At 37.6% G+C, this 20,724-nt stretch overlaps 1 protein-coding gene across 3 annotated transcripts in view; it reads right to left on the bottom strand.

The window, feature by feature from the left end:
• Tmtc2 (transmembrane and tetratricopeptide repeat containing 2) overlaps positions 1-20,724 on the bottom strand; it is a 386,817-nt gene that overhangs the window by 58,349 nt on the left and 307,744 nt on the right. For all 3 annotated transcript variants that reach the window (XR_380404.3, XR_003948700.1, NM_177368.4), the window contains one exon: positions 8,784-8,898. Coding sequence is in view for 1 of the 3 variants with exons in the window: in NM_177368.4 (NP_796342.2) it covers positions 8,784-8,898 (115 nt within the window). In the remaining 2 variants the exon portion in view is untranslated. The remainder of the gene's footprint in view (positions 1-8,783; positions 8,899-20,724) is intronic.

Raw genomic sequence — 20,724 nt, forward strand, 5'->3', positions numbered from 1 at the left:
TATTAACTATGATCTGAAAGAACACTAAATGGTTCCAGGGTCGGCTTTAATAAAGAACAGTGTTCTTAGGGCAAGGCTCAGTAGGGAAAGGGTTACTGCAGAAACGCAAGGGCATGAGCCTGGATTCCCAGAACTCACATGAATGCCAGGTGAACATGGCAGTTATGACCTCATCAAAAAAAAAAAAAAAAAAGATGAGGGGATACCCCAGAATATGCTGGCTGACTGCAACAGTCAAATTAGTAAGCTCTGGGTTCAAGTGAAATACCTTGCCTCAATATAGAGAAATCAATTGAGGAAGGCAACCCAATAATAGCCTCTTTCCTTCATATACATATGTATGAATATATACACTATACATATACATTATATATATACATACACCACATGTGCACCTGCATGCACACAGGTGCCCACATGCATGCAATGTTTATCAATATGTGTATGCAAAAAAAAAAGGTGGTGGAAGAATATTCTTTTAAAGCTGTAATTTAGGAAACGTTGGCATCAACAAGAAGACAAAAAGTAAAAGGAAATAATGCATCAGTTAAATCTCTCAATTAGAGAACTACAGTCCGGTTTTAAGCAAGAAGGGAAGTCAGCTTTCCTTAGTAACTTGAATTTGTACTTTGGTCAAGAGAAATAAGCATTAAGCCATACCCCAAGTAGATGCATGAAGTATAGGAATGGCTAAAGATATGATCTCTCTGGAGAACCGGGCAGATCTTGCTAATGTTTGAAGGAAAAGTAATCCGCTACACTACTATCTTTTAACCAAACCTTGAGCCAAGGCTCTGCTAGATTCATGGTATGTTACAATGTGCCACTGCTGTTTATATTCTCGTAAATGTCAAAGTTCAACTTCAACATGTCAAGAAAAGTACTCCTGCTTGGCATGAAACAGAAAAGCTTCCCTCGCTAGGGTGTTTGATGAAGGTGCCCTCCACCAAATTACAGATTCACTTTGGTTCAGATGCATCTGCAAATGTGAACTAGCATTTTTTTTTTCAGTCACACCCTGGAAGGGTTTTCTCCAGAGCAACATAAAAGGCATGGAGGTAGGGAACTGGAGTAACTTGGTGTTAGAAGAAAGTAAGTTGCCTTGAAGTAAGATCAAACAGTAGACATCAAGTATTATCCGTATGGCCATTACTATGGACTCTCTACAACCTTCAATTCAGAAGGCACATACTGATCAAAAGAGAAGCCAGGCTCTGTATCAGACAAAATGTTTTGAAGATACCAAGCAACTGGTACTTCAACAGGAGGTGGAGGGCCCTTTAGAAGGAGGACCTTCACTTGAGGTTGGAAGTCCTCGGAAGGACCTTGCACTTCCGTATTACTGTGGAACTTCCTGTTGGTTTTTTTTTTTTTTTTTTTTTTTGCTTACCCACTGCAGAGGTAGAGTGTCTATCAGCACAAATTCCCACCAGCCTATGCCTTCACATCATAAGGGATGGCAGCTCTGCAGACTGCAAGCCAAAATAAACCTTGCCTCCTTTCAGTTGCTTTTGCTCAGGGATTTTATCACGGCAATAAAAAAGTAACTAAGACAGAAGTTTAATGCTCAAAGGAAATATTCAGAAGAGTTCATTTAAGCTAGAATTACAATTGATAACATTCTAAAGGAAATGAAAGAAAAAACAGGATTTATTATGTATGTCATATATGTATAAAACTAATTTCCACTGCAGAATTTTGTTTCTATTATTAAAAAAGTCTTTCCATTGTTAATCAGAAAGTATTGTTGATAGCACATGGAAAACCAGGGGAAGGAATATGTTGTTTCCAGGCACAGAGTGGTCATTTATATTATTCTCTGGACAAGAGAGAAAACTCATGAGGAAGTGTTCAAAGTTCATATAATTGTGTAGGTTATATTTTATACTCCTCATCAGAAAGAGCAGTCCTTGGAATACTTATCAAGTCTTAATTGCAAAAATGACAAAATCATTAATCATTATTTGAAAAGCAAAGAACTAAGCAGTATTCTGCTCTGTGCTTTTGGGATTCTATTAAATACTGTCAAACACCTCCCAAGTCAGAGTGTTACGAATGGAGGGCAAGACTTGATTCCCCAGGACGGCTGGTATACACCTGTTTAAAGTAGCTGACAACCCAGACGTTTCTTACATGCTATGGTCATTTCTTTTATGTGATGTATGGGAGATCCTAAAATAGCAACACCAGAATCTCACATATGTAAAACAATGGGGAAGAATGATCCATGAAATGAAACATCTGAAATAAATTGTTTATAAACTCCTTAGAGAAAAACTCTGTGCAGACATCAAAAGCAGTTTTAAGACCCATAAACAAGATTTCGCTGAAAGGACCCAGTTATAGCTCTCTCTTGTGAGACTATGCCGGGGCCTAGCAAACACAGAAGTGGATGATCACAGTCACCTATTGGATGGGTCACACGGCCCCTAATGGAGGAGCTAGAGAAATTACCCAAGGAGCTAAAGCGAACTGCAACCCTATAGGTGGAACAACAATATGAACTAACCAGTACCCGGGAGCTCTTGTCTTTAGCTGCATATGTATCAAAAGATGGCCTAGTCGGCCATCACTGCAAAGAGAGGCCCATTGGACTTGCAAACTTTATATGCCCCAGTACAGGGGAACGCCAGGGCCAAAAAGGGGGAGTGGGTGGGTAGGGGATTGGGGGGCGTGGGTATGGGGGACCTTTGGGATAGCATTGAAAATGTAAATGAGGAAAATACCTAATTAAAAAAAAAGGGAAAAAAAAAACAGCAATGAATTTGCCAGTGACTGGGCATTTACAATGTAAAAAAAAAAAAAAAAAAAAGACCATATGTACTTTTTAAAATGATGTAATTTAAATTATTTTGCATTTTTCTCTGTGTGTGTTTGTTTGTTTGTGTGTGTGTGTGTGTGTGTGTGTATGAGAGAGAGAGAGAGAGAGAGAGAGAGAGAGAGAGAGAGAGAGGAGGGGGTGTTTAATTCTCTCCTGCTAGGTGTTATTCACCTTGGGCACCCATAGCTTTTCCCTGTTGAGCCTTCCTGCTAACTCTAACAATCTAATTTTAGAATTGATTCCTATGAATCACATGCTAACATGTGAGTTCAATTTTTTTTTTCATGGTCACAAACCATCCAAAGGCTTCTAAAGACAGATTATAAAGCCTGGATATAGGAAGATTAAAAGATGTTTTATGTTGAAAAATTAAAAGGGAAGGAGTGATTGGTAATGTGAATCACTATACTCATACACAGTAAATTATCACTTATGTTCAAAGTGGATTTCAGGCAGGAGAGAAATGACTGGGAGAATGGAGAAATAAGAGGAAGGACTAATTGCCTGTATTCGTGATAGATGAACCAGCTTTGGAAGCAGCAGCATCTGCAACATGCTACAAGTATAAAAACTTAGGTACCAGCCAAACCCACTAGGGCAGAATATGTCTCTGGGTGATTTCTTCACTCACTGATATTAAAGAGGCATTGATTGAGTTAGAAGGTACCCCCTAATATCAATTTCCTCTGTCAAGCCTTAAATGTCTTACAACCCATAATAACCTGCCTTAAATAGGATTCTACTGAAAAAATGATACAGTGGCCCATGCCTGACTCCAGCTCACGGGAGACATATGCAAGGAATTCAAAGTTCATTTCTGCTACTTAGAGACTTCAAGTAGCAGAATTCAAACAGCATGTAGCTACAAGAAAAAGAAGATACCTCAAAAAAACTGCTGAACCTATAATTTGAAAAAACCATGAAACCTTATCCTGATTTTTGTCTTCTCAAAACATTTAATGGAGAAACATCATCACAGCCTTGAAACCTTGTCTTAAGGATTGATTAAAGTTGTCTCTTTCAGATAGCAATAGCTCTGGGTCTTTAATCTCTTGATATACACAGAACCCATGCAGAAATCTTCCACATACTTTAAATGAGCCCTATATCAGTTTTAACAGCTAATACATCATTAGTGAAATCAAAGGTGCTTTGCTGCATCTTTTCCTCATTATTTTCTAAACAAGCCAGTACACATTCAAAGCATATTTCCCCCTCAATTTTTCTCTCTGTAGTTACTAGAATTCACAGATGCAAAACTAAGAAATGTTAAAGGTTAAGTTTGCATTTACTCTGAACACAGATGTACACACCCACTCCCACACCCCCCACCCACTGAGAGAGAGAGAGAGAGAGAGAGAGAGAGAGAGAGAAACTACCCCGATTCTGTTTCTTTTTCATCCAAGAATTTAAATTTTCTGTCACCGCCAGTAGAGCTAATAAAGAAGTTATTACTTTTAAATGCTATGTTTGTATAGTATATAATCACTTAATACTGTGCTGCCTGAGTGGAGAAATTACAATATAATATAATGATTCCTGCTCATATACTCACTCTGTTCTAGAAATTAAGAAAACAATCGGAACCAGGTGCTATGTATGACACAGTAGGACATTCCTTACTACACCGGGGACACTGCGAGCTTGAACCATTATGCCCAAAATAAAGAAAAGTAGTAAGAGCACATTTACCCAAGCTGTGTGACTGGAAATAGACACAGTCCATGACAATGTTTCTGTAAGTTGTGTACCCCAATGATACAAGGTTGGAACAAACACTCCAGTGAACATATAAACCTGCTTTCTAAGATTTACCATAAAAGAATTCATTTGAAGACCCTATGGAGGACTTATCATTTAGGATTTACATATGTGAGTCTGTCACCTTCTTCAAGTCGTCTTCCTTTAGTAAGAACCATAGTTTCTGGGCAGTCACATAGCTATGAAATGAAGGGAGCCTGTGATAGTGAAATAACATTTATATGTAGCCAAGATAGTGGTCTTCAGATCTCTCTGCCAACTCTGAGAAGCAATGATGGGACCCTCAGGATTGGCAGCTATAAAATAAGAATATAAATGTCCCCTTTGAAGATGTGTAGGTAGAAATAGGAGAGGGTCAGGTATGCATGCAAAACACAGTGTCAAAAAGGCAGATGACATCAGCAGAAATGTTGCTTTCATCCCTCACCAAGTTAGTTCAACAGGGGAAAAAACAAAACAAAACAAAACAAAATTCTCATACCAAAGTCTATGAACCAGGTAAAATGTATTTTTATTCCCTCCTAACTTCTTCTCAGTTACCAAATAAATTCATACTCTCATTTCAACTTCCAGTTCGGGAGGGGGAAAACTGAATATATCCCTTCCTACAGAACGCTTTTAACAGAATAGTTGCTTCAATTGTTTCCTCTCCCAACTATGTAGACATAACTCTACTGAGTTCAAACATTTTAAGTTCCTTTGATATTTTCCTTTGATGATAATCAATCTGCCTTAAAAACAAAAAGTAAAGGTCTCATCTGGAAGCATCTAGGACTTTAAAAGTTTTTATTTGAAGTCCTAAAAGCGTCACCATGTATCCGCAATGCACATTAAGTGAGACTTAGCCTCTGTGCTCGCCATCCCTGTAAACGCACTTGGTAATTAGCCACAACATGAATTTCACCATTCCCAAGCAAAGCAGGAGCCCCATATTCTTTCATCTTCTAACTTTCTTCCACTCAGGTTTCACCCATGAGATGTAGTCTTAAGAAATTCTAAACTCAGCATAACAGCAGGCAGCTGTGTCTCAGAGAATGCTCTTCCAGCTTTGAGAGATGGTGATACAGGCCCAACAGGGTAGAATTTGCTGAGCCTCAAGGGCAAACAGGGTCATTAAGTATTATTCCTGGCACTAAAGGGTAGTGCTCACCAAGCATAAAGCCCCTGATAAAAGGTTTGATATCAAAATCAGCTTAGAACTTAGAACTCCCTTAGAACATTTCATCTGTGAAACTACATTAACCACAATATGGATCACTTATGACATTTTTTTTAAACAAAATTGTACTCAAGAGGAAACCAGAAACATTTCTGAGTACTTTTAACAAATCCCCGAATAGCATTGGATACTAAAAAAGAGATTTGAAATCGGTTTGTACAGTAAACGATTGTGATGGCTATCTTCGTCATCAACTAGACTGCATCTGGAATTAACTAAAACCTAAGAGGCTGGGAACACCTGCAAGGGATTATTTCTTAATTAAATCATTGGAATTGGGAACACCCACTTTAGTTGAGTCCTTTTGAGGTGGGAAGATCCACCTTTCATACTGGCCACACTTTCTGCTGGCCGCCTATATGAGGGACATGAAAGAAGGAAGGAGGTTCTCTTTGCCTGCTTGCTGTGGAGACTAGAAAGTCCATTCCTCCACTGGCATTAGAGCCTACTTCTGTGAGATTCTGCTGTGTACTGAAGACTAGCTTGGACATGCAGTTGCATGTACTGATCAAATACTGGATCCTTGGATGTTCTGTTGGTAGACAGCCATTGTTGAACTAGCTAGACTATATAGCCTTTAAGCCACTCTAACATAACTCCTGTGTGTGTGTGTGTGTGTGTGTGTGTGTGTGTGTGTGTCTGTGTACCTGGAGTTTTTTCTTTGTTATTGTAATGCTAGAACCAGTGGAAAGTTTTCCTTACAAATCAGCATTGTGGAAATTTTGAGGTATGTCTCCAGAGTCTTCTTGCGGGTTTTCTTGCAGTCTGTACGCCTCATTAAGTTACAGTCCCTCAGCACCTTCTTGGAGTGACTACAAGTAAGACTACAGCAGCCTCCTCATAACATTCTCAATTGGTAGCAATTTCCAGGAATATTTTATGTAGCTTTCTGTTTTACAAGTTTATGAGATACAAGTATTTGTTGTGTGTTGTGCTAATCAGTGTGTGTGTCTGTTTGTGTGTGTTCTAACAGTCTTATAATGGGCTTCCATGGATAAATCTTGAATTTCAGGCAGTGATTTTCTATGTAGAGAAATGTCTTGTTGGTGGAAGCATTTATGATGAGTAAGATGAATTAGCCTATAATTCATACTTTCCTATTCTCACAGTTGCTTATTGTGACTAAGAGCCCAGCATATTATTCAGAAAGAACACCACATCAGCACTTGATCTTCAAATTAAGATATGTTTTTTTTTAAAAATCATCAATATCCTTATGTTGACGATACTTTCATTGGATATCCTCTTTATTATAAACATACTGACAATAACATTGATTCTTACTTCCTATTTCTACATGTCATTTTTCACTGTTTCTTTTTCAGAGTCTCCTTTGGCCTAGGCTGGCCTTGAACTCTAAATGAAGACAGGGATGACCTTCAACTTTTGATTAGGCTGTTCCACTTCCAGAGTGTGGGGATTATGGTCACTCACCAGTATACCTTGCTTTTATGAGGCCCTGGGTATTGAACCAGAGTCTTTGTGCATGCTAGACAAGTACACTATCAACTGAACCACATCCACCAGACATAGATATCACACTTCTTGAGTTCAATAAGTAAGAAATACTTTAGGGCTGCAAACATTAGTGCAGAGAAATGCTATCATATCTATATAACTCTTGAACCACTGTACTAAGAAACTATTAAAAATCCAAGGAAGAGGACACTAAGATATAGTTTTTATACAACACAATAACAATCTTAATTGATAACTGAAACTTATTAATATATTTGCTTTAAGTATTTGTTTCTTGGAGGTCAGTGATAAACAGATTAGGTGGTTATAAAATTTACCACATGAATGAAAATGTTGATGATGCGACTCATGAACTGTATCTGGATTACAGTGATAGGCACACAAACCTACACATGACATATTTGTAGACACATACACACACACACACACACACACACACACACACACACACGGAGGTACAAGTACATAGCATGACTCTATCAATGTCCGCATACTGACTGTGAATAAGTATCATAGTTTTGGAAGGCATCACCGCTGGGGCAACTGAATAAATGTTACAGGATATTTCTTTATATTCATTCTTACTGGTCCATGTCAATCTATGAGGTTTTTCAGTAAGAATTTAATAGCAAGTTAATGGTACTCTTCGTTTTATAAGTATATATATTCATTTGTGGTGAAGATTGTGCATACAAATCTTACTTTGGATATCATTCAATGAGTCATATTGGTGGTGATTTAATAGGGCTGGGGATTCAGTGAGCATATGAACAAAAGCCAAACATATTAACTAACAAATACAATTCTTTAAATTGTTTGAGTCTCTGAGTTTCTTCCCTTCATCTAAAACATCCCTTTTGGAGTCACTGACCCCTTTTTAATCTTAATGTTTGCAATGAAAATAGTTGACTTTTTTTTTTTAATTCAAGATTTTGCTTCTGTTGTAATTAGCTTTTGAAATACCTCTTCTGAAATGCAAGCTTTAATGCTCTCACAATGTATCTCTTCAAGACATCAGTAGTACTCATTACAGAGCCATTTTAGGTATTTCATGTATCTTAAGTATATTTGTATTTGATAATTGCTCCCATTATCAAACACATTAAAAGGTATCCCTATGTCCCAATCAGTAATATTATAATAATAACACAAATACAGGGACATATTTGATTAATTGATATATTTCTATTTGGGGGACATTTAATTAGACAGCTATTAAATTTACATTTACAATTTTCCTATTGTAATAATTTCTGGAGGGAAGGGAAAAAGGTGGGTAGGAACATCTCAATAATTTTGTGGACCCTGAGAGCTCTTCTTCCCTGCACAATGGGCACATAGATTATAATGAATCAAGTAGTGCTTATTAATTTTTAGCTGGTTATGTAGTATGATTCATTTTTAAAATGCAGGCTATGATGATGCTGTAGGGAAATTAATATAATGAATAGCTTTCTTCAAGTCAAAGAATCCTTTGTGAAAGCTACAGAAACAAAACCTAACCTGAGCATATGGGCAGCATTGAAGACGACATCGAACTCTGTGTTGTCCAGCTCAGCTGCTTTCTTTGCCATCTCTGCTGCTTCTGTGAGGCGAGACTCTTCTAGGAGAAACTGACCTGCAAAGTCAAGTAAGCGAGCATCACTCAACAAAGAAAGAACGATGTGCTATAATAAATACGCATGGCAGAAACAGTGATCTGAAGCCAAGATTTAATGCAAGTTTTATTTAAGTATATTTTACATGTCTTTCCCATAGTTACAGGGTATCATAATGAGTCTAAATTTCTGTGTGCTAAAATTATTTTCCTTATGTAGGAACCTTCTAGAATCTATTCAAGCAGGAAGCAAAATGAGGAAGGGAGGCTGGATGGGGGAAGAGGAGAGGAAAGAGTGGGACTGAGAGAAGAGAAGGAAGGAGAAGCTGTCAGGATGTAAAGCATATAAAGAACTTTATTAATAAAAAGAAAAAAAGAAACCATATATATATATATACATATATATATAATTAATATAAAATTATACATAGCAAACATTACTCAAAAATTTCCCGTATATACTAACTGCATAGCAGGAAAGAACAGAGAAGATTTAAGAACATCAGAAAGCACAAAAGAATTATATAACCCGCAGATAAAGAGCAATATCGTCTCATATATGTCATTAAGGAACCAGACTAAATACCTTTCACTTATTAATGGGTATTAGAGTTTGTTTTTAAATTAAGATAAAGTATTAATTGTTATCTACCAGGAATATAATATTTAATTAAATAACACAGAATGAGTGCATTTATTATTTACATAATATTTAATCTATGTACAAGGTTGACAACTGCTAAGTTTTATTCTTCCAAGCAGTCAACTCTGAGCTATTGCATGCAGTAATACAGAGGAAAATACATTTATCAGTTGAACAATGAAAGATACTTTCTTAGAATTCACTACTCTAAACTGGAGAGAAATGAAAGGGAATATGTTAACTTTGGTGAAAAACAGAAAGGAAAGAAAGAGAAACAGAAAGGTCCGCAGCCACATTTGATAAACACAGTGAAATTCAATAACAAAAAGGCTCAATTCATGAACGATGTTGTAGTAGACAAAGCCCTTCAAGCTGCAGGAACACACACACTGTTAATGTACACCAACCACAAATCAAAACAGCATAGTATTGTGTGAAGTCAAATATGCATTTCACTGTTATGTAATAATATTCAGCTTCAAATTATTTTGTCATACAAATTTGTGCTTTGTAAACTATTTACAAAGGCCAAAAACTAACTAAAATGCATAATCTTAGCCATATAAGTGGTTGTCTTTAAAATTCCCATTTGAACATTTCATGCTAGAATATCTTCACATTAACATTCAGAAACAGTATCACAACCTACTAGCTATGTATTTTTATAATTCTGCCCATTCTTTTCTCCACAGGCCACAGATCCCAAAAGTCCACCATTAGTATTCTGCTAATATAGAAGCATAAATTATTCAATGTGAATAATTGGAATTCTCACTTTAATTTGAATACCTGAAGTGAAATGAGTCTGTTATGTGACACAAAGATCACTTCTTTGGGATACTGCCCGGAATTGATGGAGAGTCAGGTAGCAAACATTTTAAACACAAAAAAATGACCACAAAGATGAAATAAAGGTATAGTGGGCTTCCCTCAAGTAATTATTCAAGCAATCTCAAATGACATGTGTATACAGGGCATAATAGCAAAATTTCCTGGTATCACTTATGGATCTTTCACCATCAATGTCTACTTAGAACGGCAGCTTTTATTCTTACTGCTCCTACCACACTAAGAACTACATACTCCAAATTGCTTCAGTTTATTGACTGCTTCTAAGCTCCTTTTCTTCCCCAGGACATCCCACCATTAAGCTTTCTACACTGCTAAGGCTATCTCACACCAATCCCTCGTCATTTCTTGATTACTTAACTGTCCTTAAATTTCTTTCATTTTTATGTCCTAAATATGTTTTTCTCATTGAAGCCTTCTTTGACAAATTACCAATGGTTGCCAGAATTTCTTATGATTTATGTTTCCCTATAACCTAATTTACCATCAAAACCAAAGCAGTTCAAAGAATATAAGGGAACTATATTAATTATCCTGGGACAAGAGTGAACACCAGAATTGTCCCCATATTGCTACCTCAGTTACAAGAATATCCCAACCCGCTCAGCACAACTGGGAAGCAAAGCATTAGCAAACCACTGTTCTGGATCACACTCCTGGCACAGGGGTGATAGGTAGGAGAGACATAGAAGAACTTCTCTTGAGCCCACCAAGATAGCTACTAGAGCTTAAACTGAGAGCTACTGTAAGATACACTAGCAAGATTTTATTGAAAGGACCCAGATGTAGCTGTCTCTTGTGAGACTATGCCGGGGCCTAGCAAACACAGAAGTGGATGCTCACAGTCAGCTAATGGATGGATCATAGGGCTCCCAATGGAGGAGCTAGAGAAAGTAGCCAAGGAGCTAAAGGGATCTGCAACCCTATAGGTGGAACAACATTATGAACTAACCAGTACCCCGGAGCTCTTGACTCTAGCTGCATATATATCAAAAGATGGCCTAGTCGGCCATCACTGGAAAGAGAGGCCCATTGGACTTGCAAACTTTATATGCCCCAGTACAGGGGAACACCAGGGCCAAAAAGGGGGAGTGGGTGGGCAGGGGAGTGGGGGTGGGTGGATATGGGGGACTTTTGGTATAGCATTGGAAATGTAAATGAGCTAAATACCTAATAAAAAATGGAAAAAAAAAAAAAAAGAACCAGTCTGCTAAAGATGGTCAAGAAAGTGAGAAAGATTCAATGGGTCTATCTATCATGGTAAATTCTCTAAAGGCTGAAAAGTAGACATTTCCACCTGCTTTCTAATGCATATAAGAACCATCACCACCCCCATCCCCCATTCTCAACAGCTTCAAATGAATGAGTCTGAGACAGAGCTTGAAACTTCCATTGGCAATTGGTCCACAATTGATGTTGATGTCGTTGGGGCATGTTCAGACTTTGAGAATCAGCAGGTTACATTGAGACAAACTATTTTCTATCATATTATGGATTCCAAGTATACATTGGATTAGCTTGCAGTTGGCTTGAACTAGGCCAAAAGTAACCTACACTTGGCAATAAACCCTCCATTATAGGGCATAATGACCAGCTCTTACATACAAGTAGAAAGATACATATGTATGAACACCATAGGTAACGAATACATTCAATAAGAACAAAGGCAACACATTCTAATAAATCATTTGTCTATATATAGTATATACTGCATAAATATATATGTATATACATATGCATGCCATATATGTTCACGCATATATACATACTGTAATGTACACATGTGTGTGTCTACATACACACACACATGCTATGTATTTGATAATTGAGTAGAAATGCAAATAAAATACAAACACACACACACACACACACACACACGCACGCACACACATACTCAAAACCCTTATGGAAAATTCATGTTATTCTTATGTGTGTTTTCTTGCTACAACATCTTTACTCATTTGGTTTGTAAGTTGCCTTACCGAGGTTAACAATTCTCATATTTCACCGCTGTCTAAAAAGAAAGAGGAGACAAAGGGAAATGTAAAACCAAGTTGAGAAAAAGTCACGGTGTGTGGAGAAAAGAGAAGATGATTGAAGAGGAAGCCATCTCTAGAGATCCTGAGACAAAGACTGTAAGTCACCACACTGACTAACATAAGATGAAAGAAAAGCCCCCGACTGCCCAAGTTTCAATGATTTTAGTGAAGGAATTGTCCTGGTACCTCTTTGAATATTTCTCTCACGTGCTGAGCCATTTAAACTAGTTGGTAGACTTTCACCAAATTTTTAATATGACAAGCTTATGAAGATCAATCCTTCATTAATTCCTGCATTTCAAAAGCTCCTGTGAAGTAGAAATTGGTAAAAATGAAAGCTGACCGAAAGTTTCAGGATCAAATGCTGCTTTGTACAACCTCTACATTCAGACTCCCTAAATTAATTGGAACTGGCATTCCTTACTAAATTGCCACAGAAAATTTACTCTTAAGATCAATTCAACTAAAGACCTAAAACAATATGGACTGGGTGTCACGAGGATACAATTCGTTTCTGAAAAAAAAAAATTAACTTTCAGATATGTTCTGAAAGAAATGAAAAATTTTATTTACTAAACTAAATCACAACATTTACATTAAAGAGATTATTTGAGGAAGATGCCATATGGTCCCTGAAATATATACAGCATCATCTAATCCTTACTGATGCCACCCTGTAACCAAGCATGACCTCCTTGTATTAGTATACTAACCACCAGAAAATGGTGCCCATTTTCTGCCCCTGACTCTACTGAAGATTCTTCAAACGCCAATATGAATTAAATGAAGATTCAATTGTATCATTTTGTAGCTGATTGAGGCGGCATCCTTCAAATGGCCTATACATTTTAGTATTACCATCCCTACCCTCTTTTAATTAAAATTAAATTTTAATTAAAATTAACTTAATTTTAAATTAGTGCTTATTTAACAGAGGAAGATAGAGTTCGCAGCTCCAGAACCTTACCTATACCATTTCCTCCAGCAAAATTCTATTATGTCATCTATAACCCTTGACTTAGTTATCTCTTAGAAGAGTAATATTTAAATAAATGCATGTTCAATGACATGACTAAATGAATGAATGTCAGGCCTTTGTATAAATGCTGTAACTTCAATAATAGTTTTGAAAGGATGTTTATGGTAAATGGCCACAGATTTGGCCATAGCACATCAATGGTGATGGTCCATGAATATTCTATGTTGAAAATGTCGCTGGTTTGAGATCTCTGACATTTCCTTTAGATCTTAACAAAGTAGTCTAGACTTGGCTATGACTTGAAATATATCTTAGATCTAAAACAGTTTAAACTATGAAATGTACCTTACCTTTAGTGCTGTATTAGAAAAAAAAATTCAATAGTCTGGGAACAGAAAAAAAAATGATCAGAAAACATAAGAAGGTTTCTCCTATAGGTTTGTTTGCCCAAGAAGTCTACAGTGTGCCTGCTACACTTAAGATACACAGCAATACTCAGAGAGGAGGGGCTGTTCAAAGGTAAAATCTACTAGAGGAGGGAGAAAATGAGTATTACAGGTCAACAGGAAGGAGTGAGGCAGAGTAGGAAAGGCTCAAAACATAATCTTTGGTTGGAGCTGATTATTTTGCCTGTTTTTCATTCACCTATTAATCTTAAAAGAGTAAACAAAGAGGAAAAGGCAAAAGTAATAAAGATTTCACCAAGAGAATACAGTGTTGCTACCAGCATCCAGACTGTGACAGAACAGGGCCATCATTGCCCTGAAGGCCACATGCACCTCAGGAAGTTTTCTTAAAGATTCGGATATTTGAAATGAGAAGAGAAGAGGTGTAAAGATTCAGGCTCACTGGTTTTGCTGACATCTAGTGGTAATACAATTAGTGGGCAGAGGGAACTGAGGCAAGGAAGACTTTCATGGTGGTCTTTCTATTAGGAACGATCGGAAAGCAGTTCTGCTGACAGACAGTTGGTTGATGCTGACATAGGGCTCAGGATTTAGATTAACTGTCCAAAGGAAAAGTGGCTGCAGATTATGTTAATAGTGGGTGTTAATGAGGCCAATCAAAAATGTGGAGAGCTTTCCTTTTTGGAGCCTTGCTGAGCATCTTTCTAAAAAAACAAAAAAAACAAAAAACAACAACAACAAAAAAAACCCTTTCATTTTAGATGTGCTGTCTATCTTTAAAACCAAGTGAACTATCCGTCCCTTTTCTAGTTGTTTGCTTTGTTTTTATGCTTTTGGCAGCCTGACTTAACAAAAGCTTTGTTTACAGAAGAAATGTGATCAATGTGCCACAGTCACTGGCCAAGACAATACATGGGCCAGGTAACAAGGAAAAGATGCCCAGGAGAATAATCTGGACACCATACCATGAGGATGAGAGGGTCTGGATTTGTCCCTAGGTGAACATAAGGCCAGGAATCTGTCCTAAATTGGACTTGTAACAAGCAAAGTGTCCAGTGTAAAAGAGATTAGAGAATCAGCTGGCCAGGGCCCTGCGCTCGAGTGGAAACAGGGTCAGAAAGGTGAAATACATTGCCAGAATAATGCCTCCCATGACTCGTTCCAAAAGGGTTATGGCATGTCCAAAAACTAGTCATGTAGTTACATCTGTCTGGTCACAAGTGGGGATTTGAGTGGCACAAGGAGATGAAAAGAGTTGAGAAGAATGACCAATGGCAAGCGAGACTAAAGGGAGAGATTCCTATAATATGTTTAAATGGATTCAATAGGGATTGAGTAGGACATTAAAAAAAAAAAAAGACACGGGAACAAAAAGCATAGGTTCACGAGGAACTCTTTTGATAACCTGATATGCGTTATCCTCAGAAGATGGAGAAAAGGCATTACTAGGCAAGGGGCCTAGTTTAAGCAATGAATACCAGAGGAGAGTAGCCTCACTTTGCTATATAATATTGTATGCATTATGCCAGGAAGTTTGGAAGATAAGAATTGAGGAGGACAAAGGGATCCAAAGGCACCTGCTACAGTCACTAAAAGTGACCAGACCATTACCAGGAAATTACAGTTGTGTGTTTATGACTTGTTGAACAGGTCACATACTACTCAAATTATCATAAAATAAGTGAATCTTTTTAATGAGCTAGTAGCAGTCATCTTCAGTTAAAAACTAGAAGCGAGTCAGGTCTTGGTGGTGCACCTCTTTAATTCCAGTACATGGGAGGCAGGCACACTTGGGATCTCTGAAATGGAGGCCAGCCTGGTCTACAGAGTGAGTTCCAGGCCTGACAGGGCTATACAGGAAAACCCTGTCTCAAAAAACCAAAACCCAAACCAAACAAAACAACAACCACCAAAACCAACCAACCATCCAACTGATCATCCAGCCAACTACACCAAACCAAACCAAACCAAACCAAACCAAACCAAACCAAACCAAACCAAACCAAACCAAAGAGTCTAGAACAGAATCCAGGATAGGCTGGACCATGCTCATGAAAGTCACTCTTAGACTGCTGTCCAATCACTGTCCCAAATCTACTACTCTTCTTGCTTGCTAATCCAAAGCTGATCTTGCTTTTCTAGTTTCTTTAATCCCAATACAAAGGAAGATTCAAAGGGATGCCCATACATAACGTTTAACTCTACCTCTTAGCAAAGCTTGACCTGATAAAGTCTTCACGTTACACAAAATCACAAAGGGTTACCCTAATAAGGGGGAAATAGAAATAAAGATGATAAAAAGGAAACACAAAACTGACAAGTCCAGACTAGATTTCCTCATTCATTCATGTTCTGGGTAATGTTGACTGACCCTGCATGTGCTGCTGTTGATAGGGCTGGGACGCAGATGGCTATAGTCAAGATTCTCTGGTTATGGGTCATCCTTTTTCAAAAAGGGATCATCTTACTGTATTATCAGATTCTGTGAGATGCTATATATGAGTTTGTCAGTGTTCTAGTTTGCTCTTCCATGGTTGTGGCAAAACACCATGACTAGAAGCAACCTGTGCAGGACAGGGTTTCTTTAGCTTATATATCCCGAGTCACACTCTATCGGGGCAAGTTAACTGAAACAAAGCTAGAACTTGGAGGCAGGAACTGAAGCCTAGACCATGGAGAAAAGCTACTGAATGGCTCATTTTTCTATGTTTTGCTCAGCTTGCTTTCCTACACATCCCAGGACCATTATTCCAGGGATGGTATCATCCACAGTAAATGATACAGTAATTACGTAAATATTTTTTGGTGGAGTTTGTCTGAGATATTCCCATGTAGGTTCTCTTAGTCACTCAAAAGACAGATACATCATGGAGCCAGTTCTGTCCACTTTACAGATAGAAAATGAAGTCACTAAACCATTTGGAAATTCCCCAGATTTCCCTGCCACCTCCACATCAATCACCAATCAGGAAAATCCCCCACAAGCCTGCCTCATGATGACTCTAATAGGGGTGTTCTCTTCAGTGACATTTCTTTTCTCAAATGACTATCTACTGACAATCTGATAACAAACAAACCAATACACTCAGAAAGTAATGTATCGTGAGTATGTATACAATCAACATAGTTGATAAATAAAAAAATACACACAATGATAACTAAATAGACATCGGATGATCTCATCACAAACAATATTCAAAAGAGAACTCAGTTAAAAGCCTTTCTGTAATCCTTACTTTAATACTCTAGCTTACAATTCATTTCTATTAAATACATAATATCTGTTGGGTTGCTGTAACTTTTCTGATGTCCTCTCTATATAATACCAGAAAAACAGAGAAAGATGGTTATATGTTTGTACTTCATTGCATATTCCTTCAGGAATATAACATACCTATTTTAGAAAAATTGAAAGAGATGTTACAAATGAATCTATGTAGGACACTTGCCTAGAGCCTGTCTGCTTTCTTCTTGATGTCTTTTGTCACTCTCCCTCTCCATACAGCTCAGGTTCTCCCCCTTCCATGATGACTGCAGATATGGGATCTCCCCTGGTGTTCTTGATTACACAGTAATAAGAACCCCATGGTTTTCTCTTTAATTATAATCTCACTCTTCTCTGTCTGCATGACCACCAGACACCTTGTAATTTAGGTACCCACTATAAAAATCCCCAAGCCCATTTAAAAAGAACCAGAGTTAGATTTGGTGGGTTGGAACTGATGTCATCTTTAAATGTTATCCTCTTAGTTTGGTCTTATGAGAGTTTTCCAAATTGATGTTGGAGGAGATGGCTCTTCAGCTGGCACAGGTAGCACTGTGATGTGTCACTGGTATGAGATGGTAATGGAATTGGGGGAAATTTCCAGAATGGCTTTGTGACTTTTATGTTAAGTGGACAGAACCAGCTCCAGGGCGTGTCTGGCTTTTGAGGGATTAAATCAGATGCTACACAAGACTTTCCCAAGACAAAGTACTCTGAAATATTTGTGTAACAACTGTACTTTGATGAGTTACTATACAATATATACAAATCAAAGGATTTGTTTAATTCATCATGAAAATTATTATTGAATGAAATAGCATTTAAAGTGCCTTTCTCTACTTATTTTTGTTTATTAAGAAATGGTTATGTTTTGAATGTGTATGTGTCTGTGCACATGCCTGTGTGTCATATGTGTGTATGTATGTGCACAAACGAGGGGCTAAAAACTATCTTTCCTCAAGGGTGATGCAAATGTGTTTTGTTTCAGTTGCAAACAGGTATTCTCACTGGCCCAGGGCTCACCAAGCAAGCTAGACTGTGTGCCTGGTCCATCAACTCCCAGGAGTCTGCTTGTCTCTACCTCCCTAGGCCATGATTAAACATCAAAATACATGTTGGTGGCTCTTTGCAAAATTCACTTATGATGATAATTATGTTAAATGCTTAATATAAAAAACTTTTCCTTATAGTATGCAAGTCCATGATTGTGCTTATTTATTTGTTAATTAAATCTTATTTTAAATGTGATTTCTTTGGATCTACTCTGGGTCCCCACACTTTCTGTGCCATCTCCACGGCTGAAATTTTACATCATGAAGTTTAAGTTGAGTTCCTTCAGAGAGCTATTGGCGTCTATAATTTTTTTTTCTGCTATCGTCTTCTATGCCATCTGATCTGCTACTATTGAGATGTTGAACGGTTTCTTTTTCTTCCATCTACTTCTTAATAAAGAGCAAAGCCTTTAGCCCTGTCTTAACTGTTACTCGATGGGTGCTGTTACACATTTCTGAGGTTTTAGCGCTATAGTGATAAGTCTGAACCCCTTCATCCTCCAGCAATGTGTTTACCAATCACCATATTAAATACTGGAGCACAGTCGGAGGGAAAAATATTCTAATGGAGCTGACAAAGTGGTGAGGAAGACACAAACTATAAAAACAATGACTTAATTGCAATTATCCTTAAGGAGAAACAGCTTAATTAAGATGTGACAATTGGAGTGATAGGAGCCCAAGGACAATATGACCAATAGGATCCTGTTTTCTGCATCCTCAAAACGAATATGAGGATAAAATGATAGATGTGAAGGCCAGCAATAGAGAACACTAAACAAAGAGGATACTTGAGACAGAAGGCACCAAGAGGATTTGGGGAGTGTGAAGGAAAGACAGAGGCAATAATTAGCTCAAGAGAAGGAAGAAAATCCAAGCTATGAGTCAGCCAAAAATTAAATGAGTGCCCAATGAAGACCCTCAAGTGTAAAGATTACAAAGTTGCTAGAAAAAATATCAAGGTTTTCCAACTTGAGAAGGCTGGCCATAGGTAGTTCTGAAGTTGGGCATTAATTATTCTCTATCCCCCATAAACACAGAAGTTTAGGTATTTGACAGCCATGATTACCTAGATCCTTAGTTGGCTACACTGTCAGTATTAGAATCCTGAGAACATCCATATCTGTCTGCCTGCCTGTCAGTCTGTCTGTCATCTATCTATCTATCATCTATCTATCTATCTATCTATCTATCTATCTATCTATCTATCAAATGCTTTAACTTGTGTAGTGTTTTCTGATTCTGAATCTATCAGGATTATCTTCTCGCCCCCATGGGATCCACCTCTGTGATGGAGGAATGTACCACTGTGATATTAATGGATGAAAATGATAGTTACTAGCTAAGCAACTTCCTTACTCAGAAATTTCAAATGCAATGACTGGAGGAGCAAGACCTCACTTTTCAGACGGTTTCAACTTTGATTCATTAAGTTAATTAGCATTACTATTGTGTATGCATGTATGACTTGTGTGCAATCACAGATGTATGCCTGCCACATCTCATGTGTGGAGGACAAAGGACAACTTTTGGGAGTCAGGACTCTTTTTCCCATCCTCAAAGCTTGGGTAGGGGCACTTTTCCTCATGGGTCCACATTCGTCCTCTTTCTGCATTTAGATCCAGAACACTGTGCTTTTGATTCGGACTTCGTTTGTACACAGGATGATTTATGAAATATTTCAGATTCATTTTAAAATATAAGCATGGAAAAAATTGGTAAAAGACTGCATTTGATCTTTCCTATAGGAACACTAAAAGAAGAGGATCTCTCTATTGATAATTAGCATCATGAACAGATGGCCGTCACATGAGGGTGACTTTTGTGTGTAACATAAGTTTTGGCCATTTCAAAAACAGCATAATTTTTAAAATTAAATAATGACTTAAGTTATGGTATTGCCTTGATTAAGCATCAAAATGCATGCTGGGTGGCTCTTTGCAAAATTCACTTATGGTGATAATTATGTTAAATGCTTTATATGAAAACATTTTCCTTGCAGTGGTGTTATTGCCTCAGCAATAGCACAGTCCACAGAAGTACAATCCGAAACTTCCTAACGGTCACTACAAACTATTTTGTTTCTCCACTAAGATTTCTTTTTAAATTTCCTATTAAACATTTCAAAAGAATTCACAATTGAAACACACACACACACACACACACACATATATATATATATATATATATATATATATATATATTTCATGTGGTAAATCTTCCCAAGCCATTTTAGAAGTAAAGCTTTGTTGTGGATAAAGTGGAAGAAACCCGGGAGGTACTTTCTGTGTATAGAAAGCAAACAATAAAGAAAAATTTGAAGGATTAATGTGTTTGCAAAAAGAAGTGCTATTAGAGAACAGGCAGTAGACTTTTGGAAAATAAGCTCCACAAGAATATATCGAGATCAGGATATACTATGAGAAGCTTAATAAAGTGAGCAGACCCAGGGATATTAGCAGGACTCCCCCCAAAGATAAAGCACACCTGGCTTTAAAAGACAGGTAAACAAGAGAGCAAGGAAGCATCTTCTGGGGAGGGAGTGGGAATGGATGAGAGATGGAGGAGGGGAGACAGGATGATACAGGGCAAATATGAGTAGCATGTGAAGAT

This window comes from Mus musculus, chromosome 10 (assembly GCF_000001635.26).
Source record: "Mus musculus strain C57BL/6J chromosome 10, GRCm38.p6 C57BL/6J".
In the NCBI taxonomy this organism is placed as follows: Eukaryota; Metazoa; Chordata; class Mammalia; order Rodentia; family Muridae; genus Mus; species Mus musculus.